At 35.5% G+C, this 10,698-nt stretch overlaps 1 protein-coding gene across 2 annotated transcripts; it reads right to left on the reverse strand.

The window, feature by feature from the left end:
• Nucleotides 1-361: 361 nt before the first annotated feature.
• On the reverse strand, nt 362-9,196 carry LOC127160295 (gastrula zinc finger protein XlCGF8.2DB). 2 transcript variants are annotated; one of them, XM_051102956.1, is made up of 3 exons: nt 9,137-9,196; nt 7,925-8,071; nt 362-1,699 (listed from the first exon to the last, which is right to left on the reverse strand). In XM_051102956.1, the coding sequence occupies exons 2-3, from the start codon at nt 8,007-8,009 to the stop codon at nt 522-524; spliced, it is 1,263 nt and encodes a 420-aa protein (XP_050958913.1). In that variant the 5' UTR covers nt 8,010-8,071; nt 9,137-9,196; the 3' UTR covers nt 362-521. The 2 variants fall into 2 exon arrangements, with proteins under 2 accessions (XP_050958913.1, XP_050958914.1); XM_051102957.1 differs by lacking the exons at nt 7,925-8,071; nt 9,137-9,196 and adding an exon at nt 6,875-6,976.
• Between the last annotated feature and the right edge of the window lie 1,502 nt (nt 9,197-10,698).

Here is a 10,698-nt window from a genome sequence, read left to right on the forward strand (position 1 = left end):
ATATACTTTAGTATAAGGAAAATTACAATTAAGAACTCAGATAAACCATACATTGTCACAGCCATGTGTTTATTAGTCACGTTGAATCAATGAAAGCAGTTAAATCTTCTGTTTATTCAGCTGCAGTGATTCTGATTTCCTTCCTGGGTTTCTTCTTCAGACACATTTGGAGTTTCCATGTGAGAGCACCCTCTGGCCTTCAGATTGAAATTTAGCAATCACAGAACTGTGCTTCACTGACAAGATGCTCATGACAATCACAGCTCTTGCTTAATTGTGATGGCGATTTTTTATTTCGAAATATCGTGTAGCCCTAATCACTGTTGTACTAATTGTTTTAAAACCTGAGTTAGAATTATTGCTGTCGGAATAATTGTTTTAAAACCTGAGTTTTACCATGTTACCATGTCAATCTCCAACCTCAAAAAAGTATAACATTTAATTAGTATAACCCATTTATATTTAAGAAATTTTATGGACTTAAAGTTGTTGAAAGTGAATTTATTGAGTTTTCATGCTTTTCAAGGACCCAAGGGTTCACTGTTTTTTCCAGAGTGAAGGCAGACATGATTTTTGAAGTTGCTCCTTTTTTTAAACATCTTCCCACACTCAGAGCATTCTGGCAATTTCTTGCCAGAATGAGATTTCATGTGTCTTTTCAGATAAATTTCATTTGTGAATATCTTGTCACACTGAAGACATGTGAAAGGCTTTTCTCTAGTGTGAACTCTTGTGTGGATATGAAGGGTTCTTTTATGTCTGAAACTTTTTCCACAGAGAGTGCAGGTGAAAGGCTTCTCGCTGCTGTGAATTCTCATGTGAACTTTAAGGCTTCCTTTTCGAGTGAAACTATTTCCACACTCTTGGCAGGTATACGGCTTCTCTCCAGTGTGAATTCTCATGTGGTCCGTAAGGCTTCTCTTTTCAGTGAAACTCACTCCACACTGTTGGCAGGTAAACGGTTTCTCTCCAGTGTGAATTCTAATGTGACTCTTGAGGTTTCCTTCATGCGTGAAAGTCTTTCCACACTGATGACACAAAAAAGGCTTCTGTCCAACGTGAGTTGTTAGGTGCCTTTTAAGGCGTTTCGCGTTTGCGAAACCCATTTTACACAGATGACATTTACAGCAGTACTCTCTTGAATGAATCCTCATGTGCTTTTTAAGGCTTCCTTTACGTGTGAAACATTTTTCACACTGTTCACATTTGTAAGGCTTCTCTCCAGTGTGAATTCTCATGTGAGTCTTAAGATTTCCTTTTCGTTTCAAGGTTTTTCCACAAAGTTTACAGATGTGAGGGCTTCCTCCATTGTGAAGACTCATGTGAGTATAAAAGGTTTCTTTATGCGTGAAACTCTTTCCACACTGACTACATACAAATGGCTTCTCTCCAGTGTGAGTTCTCATGTGAATCTTGAGACTACTTTTTCGTGCAAAGCTCTTTTCACATTGTTGGCAGGTGAAAGGCTTCTCTCCGGTGTGAATTCTCATGTGGAGTTTAAGGTTTAATTTTTTCATGAAACACTTTCCACACTGTTGACAAACGAAATTAGTTTTTGTACCAGTCTTCCGAGCTTTTTTTTGTGGGGAAGTCTTTTCAGACTGTGAACAATCTCCAGTTATGAGAAGATGTTTCTTAATCAGATCTTTGTCCTCGATTTCATTCCGATCTTCACTTTCTTCTTTCAGCGCCATCAGGTCTAAGGCAAAAACAAGACAAATACATGTTAAACCCAGTTCAATTGCAAAAATAAAGAGACAACAAACTTTTTAGACATTTAAAGCATTAAAACGAGTAAGCAGAGATAAAGGCTCAAGTATTAAAATGTCAGCCTCACATTGGGCACATGCATTTAAGTGAGTAAATAAAGGACTATGCATGTCTGTTGTATGCGCTGAACTTCTTGCTGTCAGCTGGTGGTGATATGAATTTGATGCTAATCAAACAATGCACTTAAAAGGAAAACAGGAAGAGTCTCATATCTTCAATGTCATTAATTTAAACCCTCACCATGGCCCATTCAAGATTTCTAAAATCTGTTTGCAATTTAACATCCTCAATGTCAGAATCATACCAACAACTCTGATGCATGTGCCAAATTGCATGAAATTTAAGCCTGCTAAGAACCTCAACAACACCTCAGAATATAAAGATATAATGTGTTATCACTTCAACTCTATTTAGTCAAGTCACCTGTATTGATATACACTGCCCTCCAAAAGTTTGGAAACACCCTAGAAAAGTGGGAGTTTGGACAATATTGGCATGAATCATTTTCACTTTGTGATAATTTTGCACTGATAAGGGACAACACAAACTACGAAAACATATTTTATTACATAAACAGTCTATACATATAAAAAAACTTCAATTTTTGGATATTTTTTCAATGATTCATCAAAATATCCACCATTAGCAGCTATTACAACTCTGCATAATCTGGGCCTAAATTCATTGTATTCTAAACTTAATTGTTAATCAGTTGTTGAAGCTATTAAGGTTTGCTGACCCAAAAATCTTTTAAAAACCTGGGCCAAGTTTAAACCAGTAACCAGGCATCACAGCTGGTACAGGGGCATGTCTGACTTTGACATGTATATATTGCCGTTATTAAGTAATCAAAATGAAAATTATTATTGCTGTTCTTCAATGATAATGTCAAGTTACTTTAATGTATTTGCACCAAAAAATGATAAGGATTTATGCTGATATCATCCAAAACCACACTTTGCCAGGGGCGTTTCCAAACTTTTGGAGGGCAGTGTAGCGCTTTATACAAATTAACAAGTTCTACAAATTGTGTCAAAGTAGCTTTATAGTATTGAACAGGAAAATTTAGAATATTAAAAATCCTTTTACAGGTTTAAATAAGCCATGCCATTATATCATTATGGCTAAGTTTGAAGTGATGGATAAATATTATAGAATTATTTCAAAGCCCATTGCCAATTTGGAGTGCCACAGGGCTCTATATTATGTCCTCTTATCATTAGATTTCACTATTATAGTGAAAATACTTATCAGAGTGCATTATTGATGTTAGAGCTGCATCAACTAATTGATCAAATGGACAGAAATAACATATAATGAAAATAAATCACCAACAAATATTCTAAATGTTTGAAATGACATGCACTTCGTTATGCAGTGTTTGAAGTATGTGTATAAAAGATGCATAAAAGGTTTTTAGACAAACATTTGTTTCATAATTACATTACAAAAATGTCTTTCAAAAGAAGTGACGTTATACACAAACCATCAGCAAATTGTCCAACTATAGAATTGTGACTGCACTGGTTGTGTAGTACCTTCATAACTGATGATCCATTTTATATTTTTATATTTTCTGTTAAGATGAAATAGAGATACATACATATGCCATACAATTTCAAATCAAAAACTGAACATCTATGAAACATCAGTCAATAAAGCATCACTGATGAGCCATTATAACTGCATGAATAAAAGGGTGGCTTTAATGCAATACCTGACAGTTTTTAACTCATGTTATAAATGCTTAAAAATATACTTACTCATACTTATTTCACTCAAAAACAGATTTATTTTATTATGCGGCAAAAATAGATTATAATAATGAGACTGATAGGTGTTGAATATGCGGTCTTCTCATTTATATCTCATGACTTGTGTAAAATGTCTTACTATGTTGCACAAAGTATGGTTCACCAGAAACTACTCTGTGTCTTACCCATGATGCTCTGCAAAAAGTTATAATGCCTATTCAGTACAAACTGAATTAGGGAAACAAGCTTTTCAGTATGTTGCAACTAGTGATTGGAATAGTTCACAAAATGAATTAAAGATGCTTGATGAAGTTTGGTGTCAATATGTACTTTTAAATCTTTGATCTGTGACCTAAAGGAAGAGCAGCTTTTGGACTTTCTTACCACTGCCTGGTTCATCTTCTCCCAACATACAGGCAAAAACTTAATGGACCAACTGAATAGAGTGGGCATTACAAGCCTGTTTCAACTGCACTGACTGGGGTGTTTTTGTAGCTTCTGCCACTGATCTGAATGAGCTCACATAATCTGTAACATCCTATATCAGTTTCTGTGAGGACATGGGCATTGCTACCAGGACTCATTTAACATAAAACAACAACAAACCATGGTTCACAGAAAAACTCAAAACACCTTTGTCAGGCCAAGGAGGTTGTCTAAAGGAGTGGGACAGAATCTTCTACAATTGTATAGTGTGCCAAGAAAAATCATATTCATCTTCCAATCACTGTATAACAACTCCAGATGCTGCATCAAGGCTTCTTTGCCAATGAGACCGGTGTACAACAAGGATGCATCTTGTCACTATTCTTATTAATTGTACTCCTCGATTTTGTTATGAGAAAAACTATGGCAAGACCAAATGGAGGCATTGATTGGGATGGACAGAACCGCCTCACTGATCTTGACTTTACTGACGATATAACTAAAACTAAAAACGGTTACCATTTACAGGAAATAACATCAAGCTTGCATAAAGAAGCAGCAATTTACGGATTTACAGCAGTTCAGATTATGCATCAGTGCCGAAAAATCCAAAGTCATTTATATCGGTGCTCAAACTGACATACCAAGGATCAAGGTTAATGGAAGTGACATTGAAGAGGTTAGTAGGTTTACGTATCTTGGCAGCACTATTGGACGACATGGAGATGCAGACACAGATGTCAAATGCTGAATTGGCAAGGCATCATCAGCCTTGCGACAAATGTGCAAGATCTGATCATCTATTCTACATCAATCTCACTTAACATCAAACTTCGCTTGTATACATTGATCATTCATCCGATAGCAACTTAGGCAGCAGAAACGTGGAAGGCATCAGCTAGTATTTCTTACAAGGTGATGTCTTCCATCAGCGATGCCTGCGAAGAATATTACTTATTCGATACTATAACTGCATTACCAATGAGAACATTCTGTGACAAAGCAATATGCCAAGTCTTACTATAATGTCGGCACATTGCCACCTATGGTTGGCTGGACACACTATATGGATGGAAAGCAGCCGCATTCCAAAGGCGGCACTCCAGTGGGTTCCACCTGGAGGAGACGATGCAGGGGTCGACCACAACTGACCTAGCACCGAACCTGGAAGAAGCCAAAGAGATCTTAGAATGACCAATGAATTCTCTAAACTCACATGGGAAGAAGCCAAAGATCTGGCCCTTGATCACATTCGCTGGAGAGCTCTCATCACCCAATACAATTCTTAGCATGGGTGGAGACGTAGAAGAAGAATAAAATAACACAATCTCAATAAAACCAGTGACAAAGCAAAGCCAAATAAAATCATCACACACCTTACGGATGGAAAGCAGCCGCATTCCAAAGGCGGCACTCCAGTGGGTTCCACCTGGAGGAGACAATGCAGGGGTCGACCACAACTGACCTAGCGCCGAACCTTTATCAATGACCTCAATTCTCTAAACATCACATGGGAAGAAGCCAAAGATCTGGCCCTTGATCACATTCACTGGAGAGCTCTCATCACCCAATACACTTCTTAGCGTGGGTGGAAAAGTAGAAGAAGAATAAAACAACACAATCTCAATAAAACCAGTGCAGTACAATTCTCTGGACTCTCTAGGTCAATAATCATCACAACAAATGTTGAACTTTTGCATTTGGATGGCTATAACGGCCATTTAATAATATGGTCTTTACCTAGTGTGCCCAAAAGCCTATAAATTCTCAAAGAAAACTTAAAACTTAAAAATAGATGAGCATGTGTCATATATGAGACATGCATGCAAAAGGCAACATTTACAGAGAAAGGACAATAGTTGTCTTTATAGTCACCTTTTTTCACATTTTTCAAAGGTGAAAAATACTAAATTTCAATGGCAAAGTCCCTGAGATTGCAATAATAACCACTAGATGGAAGCAGAGGACCACTTATTGTCCAAGATGACATGACACTCACTAATATAGTTCTTTTCACAGATTTTGCCTTTGAATTCATATTCACTTGAATTCACATAATTTGTCAAAGTTTACCACTTCATTTACAGATTATGCAGTTATGCCACATTATGATTGTAGATAACCCTGAAAACTAGAGTTGCAGTAAGCATTTTATTACCTGTCATTTATTTCAAATCTCTATATCTGCAACAAAAGGTGTTTGCATGTGTGTGCAAGTATGCTTACTGTGTATTAAGCATTATACTTATGGAGATATTTAGCCCGTATTTAGTGTAACAAATGTTGTATTTCTATGGCAAATGCTATGAAACAGCTAAAAATAGCCCTCTTTCTGCTGAATTTGTGTAGTACATGAAATTGGCTGGCATATGCGTCACATCATTCTAAAGCAGCATGAAAACTTTTATGGACATCGGCCCATAGGTGGCGCTGTCAAAAAGGTGTAGAAAAGCTATATTCCTATGGCAAATGCCATTAAATGGCTTGTGTACAATTTCACAAATCTTTTGTGCACATGCATTGCATCATCCTAAGGAAGCATGAAAACTTTTATGGACATCGACACATAGGTAGAGCTATAAATGTCAAAAACGTGAGAAGTACATTATATTTTAATGTGCAATAGGACATTTAAACGACTCAAAAATGATCTACTCTGCGTACAACTTCATGTAATCAGGTCAGCAAATGCGCCATATCGTTCTGAAGAAGCATGCAAACTTTCACTGAGATCAGGCCACATGTAGGGCTTTTTATTCCATTGTAATGAACTGATCATGTTATTGAAAATATTAGTTAGGAGCCTGGGTCTACACAGAAGGAACAGTCAGTACAGCCCGAAGCGGAGCTGCGGTATCAAACTTCCACCCACATCGGTACCAATAGCCTTGTGGTTAGTGTCGACACAGCGCAACTGCACTCACAGTGACCCGAGTTCGATTCCCGTCTCGAGGTCCTTTGAGGATCCTGCCCCCTCTCTCCTTCCACTGCTTTCCTGTTATCTCTCCTACTGTCCTATCTACAAAAAAACAACTTCCGCCCAAATTTTACACCCAATGAACCATGCCCTCAAATGCTAAAATAAGGTAAATACAACACCTAAATGCTTAAATTTAAAAAACACAATAATATTCTATATACTGAAAAACAGTAGACTTGGACTAGTTGTTCAATTTAAATAATTAAAAAAATAACCTCTTACAATGTAACTATCTTTAGTTCATTTAGCCTGTTTTAACTAAGTTAGCATCATACAGTTTATGGCGAGCACATGCATTCATTTTTTCTCATATTTAATAAACAGAGTAGCCTAACTCATCATCTTCTTGTCTTAAAGTGCGTCGAAAGTTAACATAAATGAACATAAGACAGTATGTAAAAATAGACTCCTGCTTACTGATATTCATCATATCTCACGTAACAACCCATGTTTTAACCGTGAGGAGACACTAACAGCATGGTATGCAATATATTTTTCCTTAACTGATATTTAAATAATGTCGGAATAAATATAATTCAATAAAATGGTTTTTAAATTTAAAAGTATCTAATCTAATGTTCTAATCTGAAGTCATTGTAACAGAAATATATCACTGCCCAGACAGAACACATACGTCACGGGAACGTCTGTGTGATGTGTGTGTTTTCATCTGGGAGAAGCATTTTTAAGGGTGTTTGCTCATCTGGAATATGTCACATAGATGTCTTTTTCCAACATTCCAACAACATCAGGTGAAAGACAGTTTGTGAACATTTTTATTTAGTGCATGAAATAATGAATGGAAATCACATCATCTCAGCTGCATTTAAAGGTAGCAGTAGTATTTTTCTATTTTTATTCACATGAGTCTCCATGTCAAAAAAACCCACTTAAATTAAGACACTCATAATGTATTCAAAAATACCACTAATTTCTGTAGAGCTAGATCATAAGGATCAAATGACTGAGTTCAAGTTTGAGAAATAAAACCAACCTGTCTGTTCCTCAATATCTTCTTGTTTCAGACTGAATACTTCTGCAATCCTTATGTCTTCACTCTCCTCTTTGATAAGCGTCATCTTTATATTTGTGTGTCACGTGGCTCTCAGTTGCACCAGGAGTTTTTCTCTGTGTTTGGAAACTGTCATGATTAAAATGAGAAAAAAAAATAATAATAAAAAATTAACAGAAAGAAAAATATCCAATCTAAATCTCTGGGTGCGTCTCAGTCGGCTCCCTAGTTAGGTGGTCAGTGCACAATTATACACTCAAAACTAGCACTAAAAATTAATAAAGAGAAACAAAATATATAAACGTAATATGAAATTGTTTAGATACAGAATGACCTGCAGATTATATTAATTAAATTACATGACTTAATGTGCAGTTGATTTGTAGAAGCAGTTTGTTCTTTTTGTATTTATAGTTTTGAGCAGCAGCGATTTATTAAGTGCTTCAAACCAGTGAATTATTTTGCTAAGCAATTGGTTAAACTCACAAGCATTAATCAAAAAGCTCCATTTCACCATTAGTTTTTAAAATTGAATTTACAGTTGGTTCTCAACACACACAAATATAAAATCAAATAATGATCCAGTAATAATAATAATAATAATAATAATAATAATAGTAAATACATACATACACTCATACATGCATACATAAAATGACATCACAGAAAATATTTTAAATTAAACCCCTTGTGCTTATTTATTTCACAGAAATTTCTGATTTTCCAAAACAAAATCAATAGTATACTTTTTTTTTTTTTTTACATGCCATCTATATTAACTCAAGTAAAACTGTAGATTGTTTCAGGGCTACTTTGAATTACATTTGTAATGATCGGAAAACAGATTTATCTCATGCCAGAAAATTTAAGTACAGAGAAAAAAATATATACAATAGTTTCTTTTTCCACAGAAAAATCAACTGTACTCTATATTCACACGAAAACACTCTAATATTTCTTTCACAATATTCTCCATAATTTATGACCGTGACCGAGTTCGTGTTTACTGTAAAATAATTCACAATATTGGGAGCGAATTGAGACGCAGCTTTTGCTGATGCGCTTTACTCTCACAAATAACGTACATTAATGTCAGATAAATCGTTACAGTCTTACATTAAATAATAAGCAAACCGACTGCATCGCTTGAAAAAAGCGTTGACCTAAAAACTTTTAAAGTTAAAAAACACAAACCTTTCTTCAGCCGGATCACAGATGCAGGAGCGCGGCGCAGCCTTATGACGTCACCTCTCCACACCAAAATAAAAGTCTTGTTCAAACGTTACAGTGTCAAGTTTAGGGAAAGATGTGTAGCACAACATTTACTCTAAAAAGGAAAACAGTCATGTTTCAATGCAGAACGCATTTCTAGCAATACAATGAAATATTAGAGCCGCAAATTATTCAAAAACACAAAAACAAACATATGCAACAATAAATAAGAAATGTGTTACTATATAAGGGTTTAATTTTTTTTTTTTTTTTTGTCCTGGTATGACAGAAGGCATCTTTTTGGTGCTGTTGAAGTGCACAGCATGAAATTCCCTCAAGTGCACAGCATGAAATTCCCTCAATTACCTGTGGAACTACAGTTATGGAGCCTGTTACAGAGATTGTTTTGCTGCACAGTCGGTTTATGCTGTTTTCTCTTGGACATGTATTAATTCATTACAACAATTGCTAAAACCTATATCACAGTATACTTTGTTTACTTTTATGGGTCTGGAGGATAGAAAACCGAGGTCCAGATGGTGAGTCTAAAATTACCTTTTGGCAGTGGAGTAAGCTTTTTTTTTTTTTTAAATGTAAAATTTAAAGTAAAGTTGTAATATGTAACTGTTCAAGCTGAATATGTTTGACCATATTGGCATCAAACAGTGTGGAAAACACTTTTTCATACTTTTTACACTGCATAAATCTTTGCTATTTGTATAACTAGAATGTCTTACTGGGCAGTGCAGTAAATCATTGAGCATAACTATTTATGGCAATACTGTTTTTTCCAACCAATTGGATCAGATTTTTACACAACTTCTAAGGTATTTAATTTGCTAAATAAACAAGATTTCCAATATAAACAAATTCTCAATAGAGTTTCTATACAAAAATGATTAACACAGTATAAGTTACATATACCCTGTGTTCATCCACTCATGGATGCGACTTAAAAATACTTGGCCCTGGAACTATTTTTAAATCTTTCTTTTATGTTATTCTAATATAACTTCTATATATATTATATTATGTATTATATCAAACAGCAGGCTTTTAATAAATATTTCAGTAAACCAAAATCTCTTATTTCAGAAACTTTGCGGGTTGTTTACTATTGTTAGATCAGGTCCACATGCCAGAAAATTAGGATCCAGCCCTGGACACCGGATCCCGTCAGAAAATATCAGTCTTTCCGGTAACAGAACAACTAGTCAGCAAGCTGTAGTTACCCCAACCCCACTAACAGAAGATGCAGGACTCTAACCCACAATAACAGCAGGTTTCTGTCAGTTAGGAAATTGACTGATGGAAGCCAGGAAAGAGCAGAAGCAGGAGACGAAGTAATGATAATAAAAAGGAGCAGAGTTTATTGAATAGTCTTAGTTGTGTATGTCTCAATGCTCAGACTTCGTCTAGAGAACACAAATTCAACAAGTACTGTTATACCAAATTGATTCACAACAACATCCCATAAACCTTGAGTTTCTATAAACATTCCCTTGTATCTCTAATTCATGAAGACAAAACAGCCGTTGAAACTA

The sequence above is a fragment of the Labeo rohita genome, unplaced genomic scaffold (assembly GCF_022985175.1).
Source record: "Labeo rohita strain BAU-BD-2019 unplaced genomic scaffold, IGBB_LRoh.1.0 scaffold_319, whole genome shotgun sequence".
NCBI classification, from domain to species: Eukaryota; Metazoa; Chordata; class Actinopteri; order Cypriniformes; family Cyprinidae; genus Labeo; species Labeo rohita.